This window comes from Catharus ustulatus, chromosome 13 (assembly GCF_009819885.2).
Source record: "Catharus ustulatus isolate bCatUst1 chromosome 13, bCatUst1.pri.v2, whole genome shotgun sequence".
NCBI lineage: Eukaryota > Metazoa > Chordata > Aves > Passeriformes > Turdidae > Catharus > Catharus ustulatus.
Genome location: NC_046233.1, coordinates 6,656,772 through 6,681,604, shown reverse-complemented (window position 1 = coordinate 6,681,604; position 24,833 = coordinate 6,656,772). Strand labels below are relative to the sequence as shown.

General features: G+C 47.5%; 1 protein-coding gene across 22 annotated transcripts in view; it reads right to left on the bottom strand.

Moving 5' to 3' along the window:
- Window positions 1–10,133, bottom strand: part of MAGI1 (membrane associated guanylate kinase, WW and PDZ domain containing 1) — a 335,697-nt gene extending 325,564 nt beyond the window's left edge. For all 22 annotated transcript variants that reach the window (XM_033071841.1, XM_033071820.1, XM_033071823.1 and 19 more), the window contains exon 1: window positions 9,848–10,133. In XM_033071841.1, the coding sequence (XP_032927732.1) occupies window positions 9,848–10,133 (286 nt within the window). The remainder of the gene's footprint in view (window positions 1–9,847) is intronic.
- Window positions 10,134–24,833: the final 14,700 nt, after the last annotated feature.

Sequence of the window (24,833 nt, the reverse complement as noted above, 5' to 3'; positions counted from 1 at the left end):
CTCATGAGCAAACCATCTTTCAAAACACGTTCCTGTAGATGATTTACAGGACAAGTATCACCGAAACAGCTTCCCCACAGGAACACACCACAGTGATTTTCAATGTTTTTACAGGCTCAGAGGCTGCCTGTGCATCTCGTGATGAGATAATGGGCATGGGAACTGTTCTCAGCCATAATGGTGGTGGTTTCTTACTCTTCCTTTTCAGCTTCCCAACAGCTGAGCCAACAACAAATTTTAGCACTCGTGGCTAAATCCATGGCACTGGAGTTGCTGAAATCGTGGGATTAGTTTCCATTAAAAAGGAAAACTTAAGAGTGAAGAAAAGGACATTCTGGAACTCTCTACTGAAGCAGCATTTGACAACATAGATGCTAAAGTGAAAAAGTTAAATGTATATATTCATATTTACACACCAGTCACATTCTTACAGTCTCACCCAAGAATTCAAACTATTTTTATTGGTGACACAATATTTCCACAAGCTCCTCCTCTTGGGCTGGGTGCAGGCTGTGTGCAGATATAAAGTTTTCCCTTATATGTAAGCTCACGAGCAGCCAACCCTTGGATCAGCACAGCCCTGATATCCTCAGTGCCCATCTGGATTTTGCCCAGAGCAGTTCCACACCTCCCACAGAAAGCCAGAGACAGGCAGCAGGGGTTTAATTGCCTTGCTCCACCTGTAGCAAACAAAGCTTCCTGCAACATGAGGGATTTATAGACTGTAGCTTAGTCCAGACAAAAATAGCTCCACGTGAAATTGGGGAACAATCTCAGCATGCTCATACCTCTTCATTAAAAAAAAAAAATAAAAAGGAAAGCTACAGTACATGTATAAAAGCATTTAGCAGCTCAGATCTCCACTTGGGAACAGCTTGATTAATAAAAGCAGACGGTAGGTGACAGGGAGGACTCCACAGTGCACACAGACTACACAAAAGTAACAGAACACTACACACCATTGCTAAGCAAGTTTGGTATTTGCACATCAAACAAACACACAGCGTTTGCTGGGGTACCAGCAGAAGACAATCTAACAACAACAAAGCAAGCCATCCCCTCCCAGTAAGTAAACAACTTACTGATTTTATTCAGAAACAACAGATCCTGTGAACCTCAGAGTTCCTGCTGAGCAGAACCTCTGGACTTGCTCATGCAGTCAGGCTGCTCCTCTAAGCCACCACCAGAGCACATTGAGAAGATATTCTATATTAGTCACTTCATTGTTTAAGGAAAAATGCATACCAGGGAAAAGAGAAGGACATGATGCTTTGTTGTGCATCAGACTAATCCCTCTTTCCCCCACAGGACAGGGAGAGAACAAAGCCTGGCTGGAGCAGTGGCTGCCACAGCCCCATCAGGTGTCCTGTCCCCAGTGCTTGCCCCCAGGCAGCAGCACTGCAGAGAGGAGACTCAGCCTGGAGGCAGCAGTTTCCCCAAATTTCAGCCAAGCTGCAGGTTCTCATCCCCCAGCTCAGTGGGATCAGCTCTCCCAGGGCTGTGCTCTGTCCCCCCTGTCCCTGTGCCACACAGGGGAGCCACACACTGTCCTGGGGCAGCATGAGTTTTATTTCAGGCACTTCCTAACAGAATATTCAACAGCAAAGCTGCATCACAGAGGCACAGGTTGGAAGGGACCCCAAAGATCATTCAGTTCTGACATCCCCTGCCATGGCAGGGACACTTTCCACTGTCCAGGCTGCTCCAAGCCAAATCCAACCTGGCCTTGGGCACTTCCAGGGATCCTCAGCTGCTCTGGGCACCCTGTGCCAGGTCTCAGCACCCTCACCCACTCAGGGAACAATTTCTTCCTTTTATCTAACCTAATCTTGCCCTTTTTCAGCTTGAAGTCATTCCCCCTTATCACTACACACTTTATAAAAGTCTCTCTCCAGCTCTAGGGGCCAGAGCAAGGTGGGACTGGGGACTGGAAAGAGCCATGGTCCTGCAGAGAACATTCAGCCTGGTTTTAGAGACAGCCTCAGCATGAAATACTCCACTAGTGAGCAGGGAAACTTCCCCAGCCCACAGCTCTTGGTACCATTTCTGCATCCCCTGCTGCTCTCCTCACCTCCCCTCCAGCCATCCCTGGCTTCTCACAAGGCTCCAGTGAATTGCTCCAAGCCCCAGGAACCTCCACCTGTACCCCTGCTGTTTAAATTGCTAATTGGGAGCTCTAGCTGCACCTCTGGGAAAGGAGGAGGATGGGCATGTTCCCTGCTATTTTTAAGAAAAGTCTTTTTGCAGTTTTTCTGCAGCCCAGGTCCTCACCTGTCCAGTTCAGCCTGTTTGGGAAGTCACTTTCCTCTCTTATTCATCCAAAAAACTCTGAGACATCTGTGTCTGTCATCAGTTTGGTCTAACACCCACTTAGTGCAGGATCTGTACCACTGGAATAAGACAGGTTGAACATCAAAGTTGGGGTTTTTTTTAAGTACACAGTATCTGCCCAGCTTTGTTTGTGTTGAGGGAGTGGCTGGATTTTAGGCAGCTTCTTTTTTCAAAGGCATTTTGTTAATAACTAAATGAAAAACCCAGAGCTGAGGTTTTCCTCCTAAAAACAAGCCAGAGATTAAGGATATGAAGAAAGAAGTCAGCTTCTTCCCACTCTAATTGTACTGAGACACTGACTTGAGGGCTCCAAAATTACAGATGTGTAATCCAAGACAATGAACTCTTTACTGAAGGATTAGCAAACCATGCAAAACTGATTCCTTATTCAAATGCCTTGCAATTGTAAGGGCATCTGTTCCACTCTGCAAGTCATCCCAAAGGCTTTGTTTGTTTTGATTTCCTGTTCCATTATGAAGACAGGGCACTTTGCATTATTTTCACACCGTGTAGTAAGCATTATTGTTTAGTCTAATAAGGGACAGTTAATGAAATTCAATAAATATTTTTGAAAACTTATTTTTCTTTTAAGTTACGATACAAACCCTCACAACCATAAAAACTGGAACAGTTTTTAGCCAAAAGCCAAGCATGTAAAAATGTAACCCAAAACATCAGGATCTGAAGAAAAAATCGGTTTGTTTCTCCAAGGTCTACTAGGGGCAGTTAAAAAAAAACAAAAAAAAACCACAACTGTAGGTCTAAATAATATTAATAACACAAAACAGTTCAGCACAAATGATGCCAGAGTCAGGGTTGGGGACTAACAGAGAACATGATGCTCAAACCAGTTTGTAGCAGTGGAATAGTTCTGGAAACCATTTAAAATGTCACAAGAGGAAGGGTGGATGGAGTGTGTGACCTTTGGAAACTGAAGGGTGGATCTCAACAAAAATATCCCATTTACCTTGAGTCACACTGCTCCTGCAGAACCAAGAGAGATGCTAGCTCACCTATTTGGTTCAGAAGGAAAAGCAAAAATTACTATTAAGGGGAAAAAAAAAAAATATCCCAATCTTCCAACATACCAGCACAATGTAAAAGCTGCCAAACTGCTCTGGAAGCAGGCAGCCCCTTCCACAGCTCTCCCAGATCAGGAGATAAAGTCTGCATGATAGCCTAGGCTTACCCAACACCAGATCCTTGCAGGAAGCCCCAACTGAAGCCATCAAAGGCACTGATTAAAGGCACTGGTTGTGTGGATCTCTCTGGGTTGGCAGCTCTGAGCCCCTACCTGTCAAACCAGTGCAAGAGCCAAGCCAGGCTGCACGAGCCCAAATCATCAACAGAGGAAACAAAACATCAGTGTCGAGAGAGACAGAGAAAATGATGAGAGTGGAGAAAATGATGTTTCTGCAGGAGCTGCTCTTGCAGGCTCAGCAGTGCTGTCACTCAGCACTGAGAAGCTGCTGCTGCTTCCCCTGTCCTGCAGGAGATGCCTCTGGTGACAGGGAGTGAGGAGATCTTCAGAGATCAGGGGGGCGACCCAGTCCTGTGCCCTTGGTGCAAAAAGGTCACTTCATACTCAGTTTCTCAAAGGCAAAAATAAATCTTTTTCCACAGCTGAGCTAGAGAAAAGCTCTGGAGAAATATGGACCAGGAGGATCTGCATTTTGCTGCTCCAGGAATTGGGATGTGGAGCTGGAAGGAGCTCAGACAGGATGCAGCAGTCTGAGTACCAGCCCTCCAAGCACCACTGAGGACTCACAGCAAGGATCCCTACCTTCAGCTAACGTTTTGCCTCAAATTCTTCATAGTCCTCCTATAAATTCTCAGCACTTGCTCTTACAGAACCACTACTCTGTGCTTTTCACCAAGAAATTTAAGTCACTTGCAGCACACAAAGATCAAAACCAAATGCCTTGATTTACAAGTTCCAGTCAAAGTCAGAGGAAGTGTGAAAAAAAATCCCAAACACCTGAAATAACTAGCAGGCATAGCTTGTGTCTGGAGCTAAGTAAAGGAATGCAAATAAAAAACTTGGCCAATTATTTTTAAAAACCTCAAGAGAGGTCCCAAAGATCCTGCCCTTGCCCACAGCTCAGACCCTGCTAATGCAATAGAAAAAGCCCTCGAGGCAGCAGCATCTTCTCAGCTTCCACATTACTTCAAACTGAGCCATGCTGAAATCTAATGAGAGAGGGCTCGAATCATCAGTTCTGCACAGCCACAAAAGTGCTGCTCTGAATATCTTTACACCTTAATGCAGCTGCCCTGGGGCAAATGTTTCCCTGCACAGCATACACTGCCAAAGGAGCAAGTGTGTTTCTCAGGCATCAGATCAAGAGATACAGGAACAGCCAGAAGAGATGCATGAATGATCACAGCCTGAGCTGAACCAGAAGAAAATGACAATCTCAAACCCAGGAATTCAAGGAGCCACTGCTGTTTTGGCTTTCAAACCTGTTAAAAAAAAAAGTTCTTATATTTCTAACATGGAAGATGAATCTTAAATCTCATAATAGCAGGTCAATAATTCACTCATGCAGGAGTTGTAATTGGGTCTTAAAAACATGGAACAACATGTAGGATGGTGTTAACATCTTATTTTGCAATGGTGTTGAATGACTGTTCATAATTAGACCATAATTGTGATTTAATTGCTCTGTGATCTGACTGGCCATAAAGAGGGAGCCAGGAGTCCCATCTCAATGGATGGAAAGATTAACTTTATTGTGGCATGCATAACCCCCTTTCATGCCATTAAAAGTATCACATTAATTCCTGGAAATTTTTATAACAGGCACAACGTGGCTCTTGGGCTCTCTTGTCCATCTCTGGGGTGCTACTCCGTGGCTCAGGAGAGGATGGATGGCTGCTCTGCCACCAGCAGGATCAACTTCTAAATCCTGCCAAGTTCTACACTGTGAATTCAGGCACAGTAAAGATAAGGTCTTCCTCAAGGCAGTATTTTAATACAAGACATACACATTTCATGACTAGTAAGTGCAGTACTTCTTTAAATACTTCTTTAAAGGAAGAAGACTACTGATCTGTAGCAAAATATGCTCCAAGTGAGAGAAGAAGACATTCTGCCTTTTTTTATTTTACATTTCATTCAGGACTACTCCAACTGCCAGATTTGAAAATAGGCCTTATAAATCTAGAATACAAGAACATCTCCCAGGTTTTCAGATGACAAGATTTCTTTCTCTCCACTTGAAACCCACCTGGGTCCAAAAAGAATTTGGGTCAGATGGAAAAATGACTGAGAGAATTCAGCTGGCACTGAGCTAGCAGAGACTGAAGGAAAATACTTTTTGGAGCTCATGCTGCAGAGGTAAACTGGGAACAGCAAGAACTCTCTCTAAACAGCCTCTCCCTTTGCTGGCCCAGCACATCAACCCCAAGCTCTGCTCCACACAGGCACAGCACTCACTGCTGGGCTTCTGCAGTGCCAGGCACAGGCATCGAGCATGGGATGTTCAGCATCACCACTTACAAAGTGACACTCTGCCTCCCTGGGCTTGCTAAACCACCAAACATGCAGGAATTTACAGAATGCATCAACTCTTCCTTCTGTTTTTTTTAACGTTTTACAAAATAATCCCAAAATGACAATCAGAAATTATCTCATGAGCTCTCTCAGGGAAATAAAAGGAAAACATGCAAATACCAGCTCTCACAAAGTTTTTGAAAGAAGCTGGTTTTGTTCAAATTAATAAATGTAACTGAGTTTAACATCTCATGTATAGCAGATGCCAGCCTGACATTGAAGCATTGAGTCATTGCACTGTATTTCAGAATTTATCTTAGGGTCGAGTTAATGTTTGAAAAGAAACAAATGCAGCTGATAGCACTGGGTAAACAGTGACTGTTTCTGCTTGGGATCACGTCTGCTCCTGCCCTGTACAGGCTAAAAAAAACCCACCAGCACCCTCAACTCCTCCTTACCGTGGGATCATCCCAGCTGCAAAGTCCTATCAAAATTATTAATTGCATGAACTGCTCTCAGCACCTCCTGCTTTCAAAGCAACTGCTCATTAGGAGCTTGGGATTCTGAGACATTTTTAAGGAAGCAAAGCATTGAAATGAGAACTAAAAAAACCAATTTAAAAATAAATTTATAAGCATATGAACTTTGACAGTTTCCCATACCAAGCATCTGGCTTGGTGTGGTTTGGCACCAAGGAGAAAAAAAACCTGGAAACCTCTCTGAATGTGCCCATCTCTCACTGAGGGAGAATGAAAACCCAGATAGCCTGCCTCAAACAAAATATGGTCCATTTTTTATAGACACAGTCTTAATTCTTCTCTTTTGGAGGATGGTACAATAAACTTCTCTTCTATTGTGCTGGACTCTGTTAACCAAGACCTGAGAAGAAATGGTCAGCCCAATTTTATAACTGATCTATCCAATGCAATCAATTATCAATTTATCTAAGTGAGCTACTTTGACAAATGTGAAATGTATTCAAGGAAGCTACAATATTCACAGTACAGCTGGGAAATCACTATGTAAAGGCAATGCCAGCTTTACACTAGAATATGTGACCACTGCTCCTATAATTCAATCTATTAATTCCATACTCTCTGACCAAGCAATAATAAAAATGCATTTATTAACTCCACAGAAGTTAATTGCCAATTTCATCAGAACTTAGGCACAGATGTAAGATGGAAACAGTCAGTCATAAAAGCACTACATGTTAACTGAGGTTTTTTCACACATTTGACAGTTCTGAAAGTAACTAAGACGCATGGTAGCAAGATTCTCTCTCTCCTCAAAACAGGCAACTACAGTGGTACAGTTTTATTCCCAAATGTAACAGCAAAAGGGTGGATAAGGGGAAAAAGAAGGGAAAGCACCATTAAAGTTGTTTAGCCTTCCTCATTCTCCCTCTCAGAGTAAGCAAAGGACCAAGAAATGCCATATTTAATACAAATGCCAGTTTTCCCATTAAGAGATTTCAGAGAGGTTCCTCTTTTTGCTACTTAATTTTCAAACTTGTCACTCATAAAAGCAAGAAAAAAATATTCCACATGAACCTCTAAGTGTGCAAACAGTGGTTTAATAATGAAGCCCATGCATAGCCTATGGCACCTACATTTCACATCCCAGTCTCCTGCACCAAGTGCAAGGTCAGAACCGTTATTTGCTCTGCTCATGCTTGCAGATAACTGACTTACAGGAAATTTCCTGTTTTTCCAGCCTTGTAAATGTCATACAAAACAGACAGGCAATACAAAGTATACATTTCCAGGCTAATATTGCCCCAGCACTTCAGCACCAATCAGTTAAGAATACAAACTGTGAGGAGGAGGAAAATCATAGCTAAAAACATGTTTACAATCTTATCTGCACACTCCTTTGCTGTCTGTTCTAGTGCCACACTCTTCCTGCTGAACGACATTTCCATAATCAGATTTTTAATCAACACAGAAGTAATGCATTTTAATTAAAATACTCTCTTTTTCTATGCTTATGATTCTGACACATGAGGGAGATCCCTGCTTTGCACAGAGCAGTGTGCAGAGCAGATGCCAGGCTATCATTGACAGGCACAGGGAACTGCTTTCCAGACCACAGAAATATTTAGTGATTTAAAAACCAAATATTTATTTCTATTCCACATTCTTGGCTAATAAAGCATTTTTTAAAAATATCAAGAAAGAAAAAAATGGAAACTACAATCCTACAGTAACCAAAGGCTTGGTTCTCAGCTCTGGATGGGAACAGTCCAAGGCTTAAGTGCCTGCCCTGATTTACAGATGGTTTCAAAACCTTTTCTCCCACTTTCCAGGTAAATCCAACCAACACACTAAAACTCAGCTATCAGCCTATTCTTGTGATTATAACCTGGAGCTGAGACACATTTACCACCAAGTTCTGTCATTTTCAGTTTATTCCCAGGACATGTTTTATTTATACTAACTCATGTTTCCCAAACAACAAAAGTTTGATCACAAATTGTTTGGTCGGGAAGGGTTTTATACACACCTGCCTTCACCCAACACTGATCACATTGCAACACCACAAGCTGTATTTCAATACTTCTGCTAAAACAATCAGTACATAAAAAAACCCTCTGCCTAATTTCCTCATACTTTTCTTCATGCTTTTCTCCCCCTCCCACTTGGGCAGGGAAACCAGCAGGCTGAGTTTCCCTCACCACTTCCCAGTGAAGTGAACACAGTAGGGAAAATAGGCATTTATTTAAGGAAAACTGGGATTTTTTTGGAGTTCGACAGTGTTGCTGGAATATTTCTACAGAGTCCTGGAAGGGACTGACAAGTCTCTGTGCTTTCTTTGGTGGTGAGCTCCAGGGCAGGTGCTGCTCTCTGACTCCCCATCGCTGTGATCCGCTCTGGCTCCCCAGGTTTGGAGGATGCCCGTGAAACCTGCAGCCCTTCATCTCAGTCATCAGCGAGCCCAGGGACAACACTTCAGGTGACAGTCCTGCCAGCTGGCCACAAATCCTGTCTGCAGCTACCAGCTGGGCTGAACGAAGTACAGAGAAAAAAACCTCACGCCACAACGCAGAGCAAAACCCCCACCTTTAGGATGACAAATAAACTTCCCCCTAAGGAATCTCTTGGGCAACACGAAGAAAACTTCCCTTCCTTCCTGCACTTGGAGCTGACCTCCGGGTGCTCCTGCACCTCTCACACCTCCGGCTGTGCAGCTGCAGTCCTGCTCCTCCTGCCCATCCAACCTGCCTCGGTGGCTGCGGCAGCACCAACACTTTTTTGGCACTGAGTTGAAGTCCTGCCCTGGAAATCACAAGCCCATCAGCCAGGCCTGTTAGCTAACCTGTTGAGCGACTGTTGAGTGTACACGGATGTGAAGTGGCATCTTTTTAATCCAGCATGGGAGGACTCTTCCTATCCTCTTCCTCAGCCAAACGGGAGAGCTACCTGTCTGTTCCTTCACCTGTGCGCTGCGGGGCTGGCAGCACGGCTGTGCCCTCACCTAAGGCAAACCAGGGGGGAAAAAGGGAAATCTGAGCAGCCTTGCAGCCAGAGAGGGAAGATGCAGGACGGCCCAAGCTTCTTCTTCCCACGCTGGCAAACACACGCTGCACTTTCAGAACAAGACTCCACTAAACACTCCGCAGCTCCAAGGGATGCTCAGCTGCTGGAGGAGCGGATCCCTGCCCCATTCCCCCAGCAGCGAAGCTCCCTCATCCTCTCCAAGTGTCAGCCGGACACCGAGCTCGCCCGGACAAGCCGAGTTCCCGCAGGGAGCGCTGGCGGCTCCGCGGTACTTTGGGAGAATCTCAATTGCTCGCTGGGTTAGCGCAGGGGCTGCGGGGCGGCTGCAGCCGGCTCCGGACGAGGAGCTGCCCTCGCAGAAGGTGCGCACCCGCGGGGATGCATCGGTACCCGTGTCCGTGCCTCCGCAGGGTGATGCTCGCCACCCCCGGCGCCGCACTCGCCCGCGGCCACCCAGCCCCGCATCCCCCGCGGGGAGCGCGGAGCGGGTCCCCCCCGTCCCGCCGCGTCCCCCTCGCACCTTGTCGGACGGCTTTCACCACGATGGGGTCCTTGCAGCTCCGGATCACTTCCAGCACGTCGTAGCGCGGCAGCCCCGACACGCGGACCCCCTGCACCTCCAGCAGCAGCTCGCCCTCGCTCAGCGCCGCCTCGCCGTCCCCCGCCGCCGCGCCCGCGTACGGGAACTCGCCGTGCTCCGCGCCGCCCAGCAGGGCGAAGCCCAGCTGCCCGCCGGGCCCGCGGGTCAGCGCGCACTGCCGCACCCGGCTGGACCAGTGGTTCTTCTTCTGCACGACCTGCGACATGGCGCTGCGCGTCCCTCCGCGCCCGCGGAGCGCGCCCGGCAGGTGCGAGGGGCCGCGGACCCGCCGCCCGCTCAGGCCATCACCGCCCGCACGGCTCCGCGCCCGCGGAGGGCGCGCAGCGCCTCCCGCCCGCCCCTCCGCGCCGTCCCTTCTCCCCGAGTAGTAAAAAGAAAAACTTAAAAATTAAAAATAATTCAAAAGCGCTGGGAAAAAAAAGCAAATCCGGCAGCCGTGCGGTGTTGCCGCCCCTCTCCGCGAGCGCTGCGCGGGGCGCGGAGCCGCTCAGGCGATACAAAGCGCCGCTTGTTTTGTTCCAGTTCGGTCCGTCCCGCTCCGCCGCGCTCCGCGCCGCCGGCGCAGGCGCCCTGGCACGGCCCGCCCCGGCACGGCCCGGCCCCCGTCCGCTCCCCGCCCCGGCACGGCACGGCCCGGCCCCCAGCGGATCCCCGCCCTGGCCCGGCACAGCACGGCCCGGCCCCCGGCCGCTCCCCGGCCCGTCCCCCGCTCCCCGCCCCCGGCACGGCACGGCACGGCTCGGCCCCCGCTCCCCGCCCCCGGCACGGCTCGGCTCGGCCCGGCACGGCTCGGTCCCCCCGCCCCACGTGCGGCCCCGGCTCCTCCCCGCTCCCGACAACTTTCCCGAAGTGACCTCCCCTGCAGGAATCCCCTTTCTGTGCCCCGCGCCCCCGGAGATGCTCATATTCCAGGGGACAAGGGATGGCAGATCTTTGCTCTCCCGGGAGGATTTCTAGGATTTTCCCCGGTTGCAAACGTCTGCAATCACTTCTCACCTGCGCTTTCCAGGTGGTTGTTACAGGACAGGACACAAAGTACAAGTCCTGAGGAAAAACTTGCACAAGCCCGTCATTAAAATGGTATCAAAGTGCTTGCACAAAGCTGAGTGAAAGTCGTGCTCCTTTCTGGTTGAGCGCTCGAGTTTGAGGCATTAATAATGTTCTCACATTGTCCTGTGCTCGTGCAGTTGTTTAGAAGCTGGACAGACTAACAGCGAGGTCTGGCTGCTGAGGAGAGGGACACACATCCATTTGTTTGTCCTTGCTCACAACTCTTCAAAGTTACCCAGAACTGGTGCAAAACTCAAAAGAGGAAAGTAAGAGCGCACGTACCAGCTGTCCCTTCCAGGTCATGCTCCATGCTTCCAAACCTGAAAGCCAGGCCTCATTTTGAGCCGTCTTATGCATGACCGAACCCCTTCCAGCAAGGAATTCAGTTGTCAGATGTGTGCGTGCCCTATTTTGCTGCTAATCGGGACTGAGAAGTGACACAGGGAAACAAAGAGTCTGGTCTGGCTCGCTGTGCTGCCCTAATGTGCGCTCAGACACTACAGCCCGCGGAGTTCCAGCGCTGCTCGCATCCTCCCAGCCAAGCGCGTCCTGCCGAGATCTGCGATGCGGGAGAGGCGGCAGGCTGGGAAAGCATCGGTGCTTGGGGACAAGCTTAGCCTGACACCGTCTGATGCCGGCCCAGCTGAGCAGCCAGGCTTAGCTCCCAGATCTAAGAGGGGTACTTTCCCTGCCCCTGCACCTGTCCCGGATGGAGCAGGGCAGCCTGTCCTTCCCTCCCCCCGCATTCCAGCACTCCTTTCCCCAGCTGCGGTCTCTCATCTGGCCGTTCTGTAGGGCTACAGACACCGCTCTGCAGCCGCGGTCTCCAGCCCGAGCGGCACAGCCACCTCCAGGCAGGGGAATGGAAGGCTTGGCCAATGTCACATAGCACAGCAGTGAGTCAGCTCCATCCCCTGTGCCTCAGGCACCTCTCTCCAGGTCTCCATGGGAAGCAGATGGGATTGCCAGGGCTCAGGAAAGTCCTTCCAAGGAGGGGGCAGAGCTTGCCTTCTTGGGTAGAAGTGGACTCATGAAGTTCAGTGTACCTGCTGTGTCTAGCCCTCATTTGCTTCCAGGAGTTTTCTTTCCATTTGGAACTTTCATGCTTTGTTTTCAGCCTTAAAGCCATGCTGATCCCTTATGTTTGAGCAGCAATAACTGCCTCACATCTGCTTTTGCTGGCTCAGTAACCAGCTGCCCAATTTGTCACTTTTGGGATGACAGCACACTTTTTATTGTGCCTTCACCAGTAACGAGTGGATTGGTCATCAGGGTGGATCCCAATGCTCCAGAGGTCTGTAGATCCACAAGACTTGTGGGGAAGGGTTTCTCTCTCATCTGTGCCCTGGCTGAGAGTTGTGTCACACACATGAGCTCACGGTGCAGGGAGCCCCTTGTTCACAGCCGAGAGCTGGGTGTGACGTATTTTCATCACCATCATTTTGCAGGATGTCTTATGTGACAGCCCTGCTAAGCTAAAAATCATCTGGGATCCATGTGAGTACCACATGAGCTGTGGTTGCCCTGAATAGATCTTACAGAACTACTCATGCCTCATGGAAAAATGTTTGAAAAAGACTATTTAGAAAAACAAGTTTTGATAGTAAAATTTATGAGATGACAGACTTCCAAGGGCCCTTTTCAGTTTGCTTACAAACACTGCAACTGTAATGAGTGTGAGCTGTACTCATGTCTGGGCCACTGTGTTCCCAAAATTCCTCTTGCTGATAATTAACAAAACCAGCAAACCTCAACCAGAACTTTATCTTCATTTTCAGATTTTCACTTCAGTTTTTTCTCCTGGACCAATTTCCTACCAGTTTATCCCCTCCTTGCATCCAGGTGGTCAATCTGGATAACCCTAGATCCTGGAAGCTGGCACCACTTGCAACAGCTCAAATACAGCCAGGGTTTTTTGTTGTCCTGATTGCTGACTCTGTGACTGCCCAGCACCTTACTGCTGCAACGAGATTATTTCAAAGCACAGCTGCTCCAACCACCTCTATTAAAGGAAGCCCTTGGTCAGCCTTTAACAGTACTGAGCCCCTGACCCATGGCCAGGCTGCTCCTGCCCAGAAGGGTCCCTGACACCAGCTGATGGATAATTGGGTTATTACTCCATACAAACCTGGCACTGCATTTCATCGCAGAGCCTGGCCTCTCTCCCAGGGGACAGTGGTCCTGCCTTTGCAGGGGATGGATTTAATGATTAACAGACTGTCTGCATCTCTAACAACTGCAGTTCTAATAATGGTATCTCCTTGTTGTGAGGGTCTCTAAGCACTTCACAAACAGTAATTAAGGAATCTTCACAGGGCACCAACCTGGGGGACAGCTGAGCATTAACACAGAGCAGGGAGAAGCTCAGGGCACATTCCTCATCCGAGGATGCTCACTGCAGCCATCCCACTTCACTGCAGCAGCTGCTCCAGCCTCCTCTCCTGCAGGTCTGCATGCTCTTTACCAGCTCACAGCCATGACAGCACTGTAAAAACTAATTTGGGTGGGCTCAGGCCTTTCAGCAGAGCCTGATTCCCTTGCTCTTTTGTCTGCAATCACTTTGGCCCATGCATTTGCAGCTTCTAATTTGTTAGGATGAGAAGGCTGGTGCTTTCTTCCTCCTTCAGAAGGTGCTCTGCATGCTTTGGGCCCTTCTACAAACACATAACAGCTCAAATGGTTCTTTCAAATAGGATATTGACCCATGGTCTTGGTCTTAAATGTCTCTGAAATTTCGTGCTGTGTCCTGGATTCTAAAATGGGTCAAAGCTCCCCCAAGCATCAACTCATTCTCTCAGCTTTCATACTGAAACTTGAGGAAACCACAGTTTTACTTTTTTTGGAATGGAAAACCATGTCTAGTCACTGAGAATGTTGTGGGTTTATGGCAGCTCACAGCCATGTACTCCTACCAGAGCACATAAAATAGATGACAATGATTAAGACTACAAATGAAAGTGCAGCTTATTTAATACAGCAGAATTTATTCTTAATTTCCAAATAACCCCAAACCCCCAAACCTTTGATATCATAGGCCTCAAGGTTTTGAAAGCCTCAGCACATAGATTCTGGAAGAAAAGAGAGAAGAAAGACTTGAAACAAGATCCAGTTTCTCAGACATTGAAGTTTCCTGTTGGCACACTCACACTACCAGAATCTGTCAGTAGGAAAGCCATGTATTGTGGTTATTTCCCTAACAAGAATTGTTTTTATAGTAATCCCATTTAACTCTTACTGGAGGAGAATTTTCTGTAGCATCCAGGATTTCTCAGCAGGCTGGTACTGCTCTCTGGTAGTGAGGAGGAGATGGGCTGGTGCTGCTTTGAGTCCTGGCCTTGGCAAACAATTCAATAGATGACCCAACTCCAGGTACTGAGCAAACCCTGTATTTACAGAAAACCTTCCAAGTGTCAGGACATGAGAAGCTCTGGTTAAAGCTGCTGACCAGCCAGCACAGACAGATCCTGCCTAAGGTCAGTGGCACAGCTGGGCCAGCAAGGTCCAGCCCAAAAGGCAGCCCCTTGTGTAGGACATTTCAGCCTCCTGCAGCAGGGTGGCTGCAGTCACATCCAGGGCTGGCTCAGAGTGACTCTGTGACCACAGGATGCTGGGAAGGAAAAGTAAACTCACCCCTTAGTGGGACTTCATGTCACCTTCCTCTACAATTTATTTCAATAATATCACACATAGTGAAATAAAAAGCTGAAGATCAATCTCATAACCATATTAAGACACTCTGGGGTGTATTTTATAGGACCATTAATATACTTCTTGGGTGGTTAAAGTCACCCACAGCATAAATTAATGGCTCCATAAAACATGCTCTGTCATATCCTATGGCTTAAATAACACACAATGGGCTGGGTATGTTGGGATGTGGTTGAGCTTATTGGGTGGAAGCAAAGGGTCAGAGTGACCACCTGGAAGTGAAGATGCCAGCCTCAAGGGGCCCAGTCATTTGAAAAAAACACGATTCTAAAAATCCAACACAATTCTAAATTGTAGATTTCATTAACTGTCCTTAGCACTTGTATTCCCAGGTTTATTCATTTCATTCAGGCATATCTTCCCTGCAGAAGCCGTGCTGTTCCAGGATTGTTGTGGGTGGGGCTTTTGGCAGGGAGGGAACCAGGCTTGAAAGGCTCTGAAGTCAGGCACAGAGCAGGCAAAGCCTCTTGGTCAGAGTAGGGATCAGATTGGCTTTGCAAGGAAAGCTAAGCCTGCCATATGTTTCAACTTTCTGAAAGAAAAGGAAATGTCAATGCAGTTTCCATTTGGGACAGATTTTATTGGAGTGGAGGTACCCACAGGAGTATTTCCAAATGAAAGAAAAAAAAAGCTTGTTTTTTCTTAATTTTTTTTTTTTGCTATTTCAATGTCTCCATATGAGTTACCAAAGATTCGTCAGTAGACACTAGCTGTGTCCTGCTAAGATAAGCTACCCCAATTCACCTGTCTCAGCTGATAAACCTCCACTTTTCCTCTTCTGCTGCTTGAAAAAGAAAAGGGCTCACCTCTGATTTGTGCTGCAAGAGCTCAAGGAACTGCCCAAGGCACGAGCACTCACCCAAACTCACTTCAGCTCCAGAGCCTCATTCTCTCCTCCTTTCTTATCCTCCTTGTTCCCTCTGAGTTACAGAGAGCCTCACTGCATCCTTAAACTCCACCCCTGCTCTGCTGAGGCTTATGGAGATGCTGTTCCCTGTCCTTCCCTTGTTGCCTCACCTCTCCAGTCCTCTCCTTTCTATTTTCCCTAAGTATTTTCAACACAAAACTTGCTATTCATTCCCCATAAAAATCCTGAGAACTAAAGCTGCATCAGGAAAGATTTCTGCTTTAAGTCTTTATGGTGCCATAAAGAAAAGGCAAAGTCTGAGCTTTTCAAACATGCTGCATGCTGAGTAAGTTGGTAGTCCCTTGTGGTGGATGTGTATTAAATCTAATGGCTTAAATATGGAAAAAGATCAGGAAGAAAAAGCTGGGAATAACTCATTTCTCCCCATAGCAAAGTTTGGTTCAAACAACTTGGGTAAAGTTGTCAATCGCATGATTTTGTTTGAAAATAAAACTAGCCACAAAGGCTCAGCTTCCCAAAACTAACTGGCACATGGGGCTGTATCAGTGCAGTATCTTGTCCACCAGCTCAACTTTGAAAAGGTTTGTTTTTCTCAAAAGTAAAGAATCAATACACAAAATATCAATAACAATTCTGTATACAGAATAAACAGCAAGAATCACTTTTCTCTCATAAAAAGCACTGAGTTTAGGAAAGATTTATGTAATAGGGAATTGATTTCATCCTCACAAAAGGTTTGTCCAAGTACCCTCAGCAAGATTAAAATAAATAAATAAAAATGTAGCAGCAAGGCACAGTGATGGGACAAGCTGAAGGTTTGGAAAAGGAGTTCCTTTGGAGCAGTATTGATAGGCTTTTCCTTCATGGTGAGGAGTAGCTGGGAGATCCCTCTTTGGGTCAGAATTATGATCCTGGCAAAAGGCAGAAGAAACAAGGCAGCAGCAGACAGCACAGCCTGATCCCGCAGCCATCTGGGGCCTGGCTGTACTTTGCTCGTGAGAGTAATTTACAGGCATCAGACAAGCCACATGTGTAAGGCTGAGCACACACAAATATTCTCAGGAGCAGAGCCAATTAGCACACCACGAGATACCACTCAGTGATTTGGAAGATACACAAACCCCAGTCTTGCTTTTTGAAGCGCTGATGCAGAAGAATTCATGGCGGCGTCTGACGCTGTATCTTCACAGAAACATCCCCGACCAGCTCACTGCTCCCTGGTCCCACAAGAGCATCTTTATGTTAAAGCAGCATCTCCTGCACATCTGAGCTTGGTCCAACAAAAGCAGCAGCTTCGATACGAGGCTCTACCCCGCCATGCCATACCCCCTATGGAAAGATTACGCTCATCATTACTATTTATACAGAGTAACAGCCAGCAGCCTTGGCTGGGACAAACGGCTCCCAGGGCTAACCCGGCTCAACAACATAAAGGGAGATGCTCCTTTTCTCCAGACAGCTCCAAAAAGGGATTTGGGGCCTGGGAGCAGGTCAGTGGGATTGGGATTCCTGACTCCCTGCCTGGTGTCCTAATATTAGCTCGCATTGTCTCGGTCTGTCTGGCCGCTCGTTCACATGGACTGCAGGCCCGAATTAGCGCGTCTGCTGCATAATCTGCCAGCCCATCCTGTGTGCTAAATTAGTCAGGGGCTGAGCAAACATCATGGGAACAGCTCTCCTAGAGTGGATGTGGGCTAAGTTATTCCTACTGCATTGTTTGCTCTGTGTTTTCCAAGCATCATCCCGAAAGTATGATGGGCTGTATCCTGGAGCTGGCATCGCTCCCCAGCATGGGCAGGGATGAAAGCTGGCTCAGTAATAGCTCTGCTGGGAGAAGAAATGTTAACAAATAAACTCTGGTGGCAGATGAGCAGGCCCAGGAGAAAGCAGCAGCAGCAGCACATGCTGGCCTCCTTGGTGTGGTATTTACAAGTTTCCTAAATTTCCTTCCTCTGCTGCATTCAGTGGTGGATGGGCTGGGGGGTTTTTGTCTGCCACGTGAGCTTCTTATCTTGTGCCCTCCAGCTACAAGCTCAGGGCTGTCCACAAAAATACCCACCCTCAGCACAATGGGGGCTAATGGGGTTTCAGACCAGTGCCCCAGCAAGTTTTGGTTGGCTTAGAGTCCATCTCCTCCTGCTGCCAGGGGCTGATGGCATTAATCTCCACTAGGCTCTGTGGAGCAAGGCTTTAATCAGAAACAGAGAGATACAGGGCAATCACATCAAATCCTGTCTTTGGGTCCTGTAGCACACAGCCACCAGCTCCTCCCAGGTGAGGCACTGCTTGCAGGGCACAGGGCAGCAGGGAATAGAAAAAGGGGGGGTCCTGGGAGAGTCTGTGCCCCTGAGCAACCAGGCAGCCAAGTCACAGGACTGGTTTTATAAGGTGCATGCAGGGTTTTGGACAGCAGCTATTGAAAGACAAGCGACTCATTGAATATTATCCCTTTCTGGCAGCAAGATCAGTGCAGTCAATTAGCTGTAAAATCTGAATCATGTCCCTGGCAGGCAGGCTGGGAGAGGAAGCAGCTCCACCTTCCTGCTCTGCCCACAGAGGTCACGGCATCCACGGCACGGCTCTGCCGACAGCCGCTTGCCAGACCTGTCACAGGCAGGGATAAATCAGGATATTGCTCCCATCACACAGCAGGAACAGCCCAAGTCCCAGTTCTCAGCATGACGTCATGGAGCTTTCCACAATCCCGAGACCACTGCGCAAAACCCTGGGCAATAAATCCATCCTGCAGCACCACGTATGGATGGACACCGTACCTCCATACATCCCTCAACACCCTTTACTGCTAGGCTCATTTCTTTTTTTTTATTGCTGTACAATAAAGTCTTAAAACTCCTGACTTGAATCAAATGAGCTTTTAGGTGAAGATCTGGATCCATGGAAAGAGAATTGTGTTGTACAATGACAGACACGGTCCACTGCCCAGCAGAGATCCAGAACTGGGAAAAACAAGCCCATCAGAGCTCCTGCAGTGAATTACTTGCTCTTGGGAGCTGTTGCTCCCCAGTGACTCTTTGGAGACAACATCTGAACCAACAGAGTTGTGTTTGCAGCTTCTGTGTTGGCTACAGATCCACTCCTGGCATATCTGTTCCCAGTTTCCACCTCCCATATGTGTCACTAGGTCCTAGATCCAGCCTTTCCGGCTGGAGATGAGTCATCTTCATCCTCCTCAATGTGATGGGGATTGGACCCAAGGCACATTAGCAAAGTAGAAGGCTTGCCTTGGACCAGGGCCAATTTCAGCATGTCGATAATTTATAAAAACACATTGCTCTCCAGCCAAGCAAGTTTCAGTTCCTAGATGATTCAGCAGCAGGGCTACAAGGAAATATGGATGTGAAAAGTCCCCGAAGGAATTTCCGTATAATTCTGCATTGAAATAAAAAGCCCTGAGACCAGCAGCAGAATGGAAATTGGGAATTAAGGATCATTCCTTCTGTGCCTGCAGGGACTAGCTAAAAGCTGAGAAATTTTTAGTGGAGTTTCAGGGCAGGAGGGAAGAAAGAGCGAAGGCAGAAATCAGGGAGGTGGAAAAGGAAGGAAAGATACAGTTCTTGGTTTTATTTTGGCCACTTTGCACCAGCTGCAACTCTGTTGTCACTAAAAACATTAAAATCCTGTGGGCAGGTAACAGGGAAATTGGAGTGGGAAACCTCTAAAAACACATTTTCAGAAGGTAGCCTGGAAAATGGGGAGTATAAAGAGCCAGGGACAGCTCCAAAGCCCATCTGAGCACTTTGGGTTTTGGATGTGATCCATGTCTATTTTAAAAAAGAATGAGAAAAGAAAACATAAAAGGAAAAGTACCACATAACTGCCCAATGTAAATTAATTCCTGAAAGGGCATAGCAAGCCAAAGATGAATATTTCATCTCTTCTGACCTCTTTCAGTTCATTATCCTAATTGTGAGCTTCAAGATCACAGTAGCATTTCTCTGCATGCAAAATCACCAGGGATGGGATTGCACGAGGTGTAACAGCCCCCCTGAACAGATTCCAGTGGGAGATGGAGTGAAGGGGGACTAAGAGCTATAAAATCACTGCAATAGCATGGAGTAACTTCAAATGGAGTTACTGGACAAATTCCTGTTTGCTCAGAAACATTTTCCACAAGAGAGCACATTCCCCACTCCCCCTTTATCCACTTGCCCTGAGATGCCCCGAAGTGCTTTGCAAGGTCAAGTGGCCATTTCTGAGCAGCCTGAGCCAGTGCTGGACTCACACCATGCCATGCAGAGCAGTCTCTTCCCCTCAAGTGATGTTTTCCAGCCTGCTCCTGGCAGCAGCCTCACACTCACCTGTGTGCAGCTTCTCTCTCACAGTTTGGAGGGAAGCTCAGCATCCTGCAGGATGCAACCCTGGCATGAACCCAGCCCTGTGTCCCTCCACCATCTGCCTGCCTCCATCACTCCACAAAAGCAGGCAATTAAATTCTTCTTTTTATAAAGAAAATCCATTCATGTTTTACTGTGCAGCACAGACCTTACCATCCACCCTTACATCCATGGGAATCCCACCTTCAGGTTCCCTGCCAGTCAGGACTGGCTTGCTGCTACTCGTATTGGAATTCCTTGTATTTTAACTTTTGCTGGTTTTAATTGCTGCTCAGCACTGACATTTCCAAAGGATGCTTCTTTGCTCCTTTTTTGTAGAGCCTGTTTGTTCTTTCCATGCTGCTGTCTCTTCCCTGGAGCCCTGGCTAATGAATGCAGCATGCTGATGACCCCTCCATTATAAATAGTTTAATATTTTTAAATAAATATGGGATGGCGCCATGATTGTGTGGGTATTTCATCCAGCCTGCAGCACAAGGAGCTGGCACTGACAATGGCAGCCATGGCTTTATTTGTCATTCTGTTGCTAGTTTGCCATGGAAAGCAAGGGAAGGGGCTGGGATGTAACACAGAATAGAATAACACAGCAGCAGATGTGTTATTCCAAGTGTATCACAAGGAGCTGCTCCTCATCCCAGCATAACAGATGAATGCAATAAAGAGAAAACTTTTAAGTTGTCATTTGGTTTCTTGAAGCTACAAGGCTGCAAGATTATTAGCTGAGCCCCAGAGTAAGCCAGAGGAAGGTATATGGGGAGGAATTCTGTTATATCGTGTTTCCACTGTGTTGCAACAGAATTAACACATTAGCTTGACATGTTGCTGATATAATTTATTCCTAATTTCAGAGAAAAAATTCATCCTGAGCAGTAATATTAAAAACCTAACCAATAGTGACAAAGGAAAAGAGAAAGGGAAAAAGCCTGAGATCAGGTCAAATTTTTCAACATGTTAATTAAGTTTTCAGCCCATCAACTTCTGTTGTCCTAATTTCCCTTCTTTCCTTCTGGGTGTATCTGGATTTTTTGCTATATGTAGATCATGTGGGTTAGATCTAAATTTGCTTGTCCCTCAGAACCACTTCCCAGGCAGTAAAAACCTCCTAGAAAGTTCACCAATGGTACCCGAGGATTGCCTTCACTCCCAGGTGGCACAAAGCCAGGATTGATGCTCCACAGCTTCCACTCCCAGCCTACGATTTTACCAAGGCATGGGGTGTGAACAGGGACTGCTGCCAAGGCAGTGATTTACAGCAGTGCAATCCATCCCCGTGGACAAGGAGGAGCAGTGATAGCTGATACCAGCTGTTCCCCAAATGTTCCCACTGAGGAGCCAGCTTCTGCGCTTAAAAACCCAGCTTCCAGTTTGGAGAAACCTACTTCTCTGGTTGCAAGCTTCCTCCTGCAGCCAGGCATCCTCCAGGCTCGTTGTGCTGCTGCCCTCTTGCTAGACACCTCTCCCTTACACCTCTTCCCTCAAGGGGGAAAAGCATGCACAGACCCAAAAATGTGCCCTCCTGCAATCCACCCAACTCAGATGAGCACCTTTTCCCTGCCAAATTGTCATCTGAGCTCCTAAGTGCCAAGTCCAACCCTGTCAGGAGGAGAAATCCTTCTGAGTCCAGCTCACATTGTCCTTTGCCATGAACAGGAACAATTAGACAGCCTCCTGCAAATGGATGGGGAATGGAAGGTCAGGATTATTTTAAGTGACTCTGCTTTGAGATTAATGAGGAGGCAGTCTGAAGCTATACTCAGCCTCTCAGTTGCTATTTCTGACTCTTCCTCCCTGTGCAGCTTCTTTCAGTGGTGGTGTCTGCAACAGCACTGCAAGGGAGGTGTCTCTGCACACCCCAAGCCTCACCACCATATGCTCATTGAGCCCTGAAATGGGGAGTGCTGTGCATTACAATACTACCCTGGCATGGCATGGGCTGTGGCTGTAGATATTAGGGAGGGCAGGATAATTGGGTGCCCTCAGGAGGAGCAGAAAACAGCCAGCAGCTCTCCTGCCACAGTTTCTGGACTTAAAGAGAAGAAAAAAAACATGTAATGAAAAGACCCTTTCAAAAAATCAACTTTACAGAGATCAAGGTAACACCTGCCTAAGGCTGAGAGCTTGGAGTATGTGCTGAACTCAGGAGTACAGCAGAGAGGTACAATTACCTAATTGCCTCTAAATTGTGTCGTTTATTGAGTGTTTTGCATGGTGCCATGGTCTCTGGAAGAGACAGTCCTTGTCCTGACAATCTCCCCCAAGGCCACCCTGCCTGTCAGACTGGCTCCCATGAGCCAGGAGGGTGACAGTCCTTGGGGCCCATGGTCCCCACACTGCCTACCTTCCTTCACTCTCTCCCAAACACTTGCATTAGTTATGGTTCACTGACTGCCTGAATTATACATATGTATAAAAAATAATCAGAAGTGCCCTATAGATTTCAAAATTCCTCTGTGAGACAGGGTGGGCATAAGTGCTGTGTTATTAACCACTGGAAAACAAACCTGAGAGGATTCATTAAGCAAGAGGGCAGCTGGGAAATAAACCATTTCCCCCATAGTTTCTGAACAACTGCAGTTCACAAAACATTAAATTTCTAATTATAAGCCCAGGAAGTTTTAATGTTAAAAAGAGTGACTTGTGGAACAAAGTATGGGTTTTTCTGCTCATTAAAATATCCCCTGAGTATAATTTCCTTGCCCTTAATCCTGAACCTTAAGGTTTTCACAGGTAAGTAGGTAATTAACACAAATCTGGTTCAATTCCACAGCTCTTGCAGTGCTGCAGGTCTGGCAGTAATGGAGCTGGGCTCTGCTGGGCTCCCTTTGGGTAACAGCAGTAGGGGGTTGGTTATCTGTGGTGCTCTGCAGCACAGACACTGGGAAGCTGCATCCCTGGGAAAGGATTTCCAAAACACATGGGAAGCAGAGGGCAAAATCTCTGAGGGCATCACTTTCCCAGTGAGAAGGAGCAGCATTAACACTCCTGCACTCCTAAACACATTATCCTCCTCTCCAAGCAGCACTGGCTGCTCTGTGTCAGCACACGGTGAAAAACCTTCCTGGCAGGAGGCTGGTGGCAACACACAGCTCTGGGCTGGCTCAGAGCTGTTCCCTGCTCTGGGGTGCATGTCAGAGAGGGGTTTTGTGGAGTCAGCTCTGTGCTGGGGAGGAATGAGGTTGTCAAGCAGGTTTGGATCCACGGGGAGAACAAGTCCTGTTGTCATCAGGGCCCCTGAGTGAAGTGACTACTGCAGTGCAGGGGTTAGATTGGTCCCTCTTAAACCAGATTGGGAATCTCAATCCTGGGAACAAGTCAGGCAACCTCAAATAGCCTCAGAAGAGGAGCCATAGTCCCATTACATCAAACAAGTCCAATTTATGGCACCTTACACTTGGAGGTGAAGCCCAAGGCATGTTTCATTTTAAAGGCAAGGGCTTTCTGCAATTTGCCCAGCTTTATACACCTCACCAAGGCCTAGCAGGACTTAACACCAAGATCATTTACCTTCCAGCCCTTCTGGGCTGACTGACAGCCACCCTTCCCTTTGCATTTAAGTCCAGGCTTTCCTGCATTTATCACAACAAATGCATCATATGTGCAGCCACAAGTAGCACAAGGCAGGCGAAGCTGGAAGCAACTTCCTTTTCATGTGGGAAGCAAATCTCCCACTAATGCACCACAGCCTTCTGACCCTCCAGCCTGCAAACCAGACCAGCAGAGGCAGCAAGCACAGCAGCAGGACCTCCCTCAGCCCTCAGACTGATCCAAAGGCACCTCTGCACATGGTGCATGGCCAGCTCCAGCAGCAGGACCCTCTGTGCTGGGGGACCACAGCCCCCTCCACCACTGTCTGCCCAGCTGCAGGGGGCTCTGCCTCACCTCTCCTGACACACAGCCTTCTCATTTGCATGGTCCCAGCCAGAACTGGGCACTTTGCTCAGGGGACTTTGTGATATTTGTTCCAGACCACCTTGGGTGGAGGTGTCAGGTCCCCCAGGGCAGCTCCATCACCCCAAGCTCTGTGGGAGCAGTCTCTGAGTGCTCAACAGCAGCTTTCCTACACAGCACTGCCAGGAACCAAGTCATTTCTCCCTGAAGCTTTGGATGAAAAATAAGATGTAAAACCAAATTATCTACTGTTTATGTACATAATTCCCAGTGCATCTGGATAAGAGCATGCCTCTGGCCTCTTTATGCTGCATCTGATTCTCATTAGGTGCTTGTGATTCCTTCTTGATAAGGTTTTATTGCTCTCCTTGACACTCTGAGCTATGGTTGGGCTCTTTGTTCTCTGCTACTGCCCTGGTGTGGCCAAGGACTGCCCAGCCCAACCCAGCCCAGTCTGAGCTGATCCACACCAAGCTCTCTCAAAAAACAGTCCTGGTGCTTAAGAACTAGAAATAAAGCCAGATCTGTCCAAAGTTAAATTTGTGAATTGGCTGCTGGGGCTTTGCTTACAGGAACTGAGAGCAGAGCAGGGGACAAAGCAGAGGCAGAGCCTGTGCATGGCCTGGGGCAGCACAGCAGAACAGGAACCTTCCTTTGCACCAGGCCAGGCTCTGGAGGATCCTTTAGCACTTAAACTTTGCATGACTCTGTGGGCAACATTCCAAGAAGAGATATTGTGCAAATATATTTTTCTTTCTGTGAATTACCCCACTCCTCTCTCTTCTTATCCATGTACAAAAGCAGATTATAACCTGTTTCTGGGTGAGCAGGTAAGACACAACAGGAATTTGGCTGATTGAGTGTTAAATCTCATCTTAAGAAATTTTAATATTTTGTTCTTCAGAATCTTGGTTTACCAGAAAAATTAAAGTCCTGGGATATGCACAGAAGTAGACCAATTTCTTTCCTATAATTATTGTCACCTTCAGTTGAGGAGAACATTATCAGATACAGCCTTTGATGCATATCAGAAACA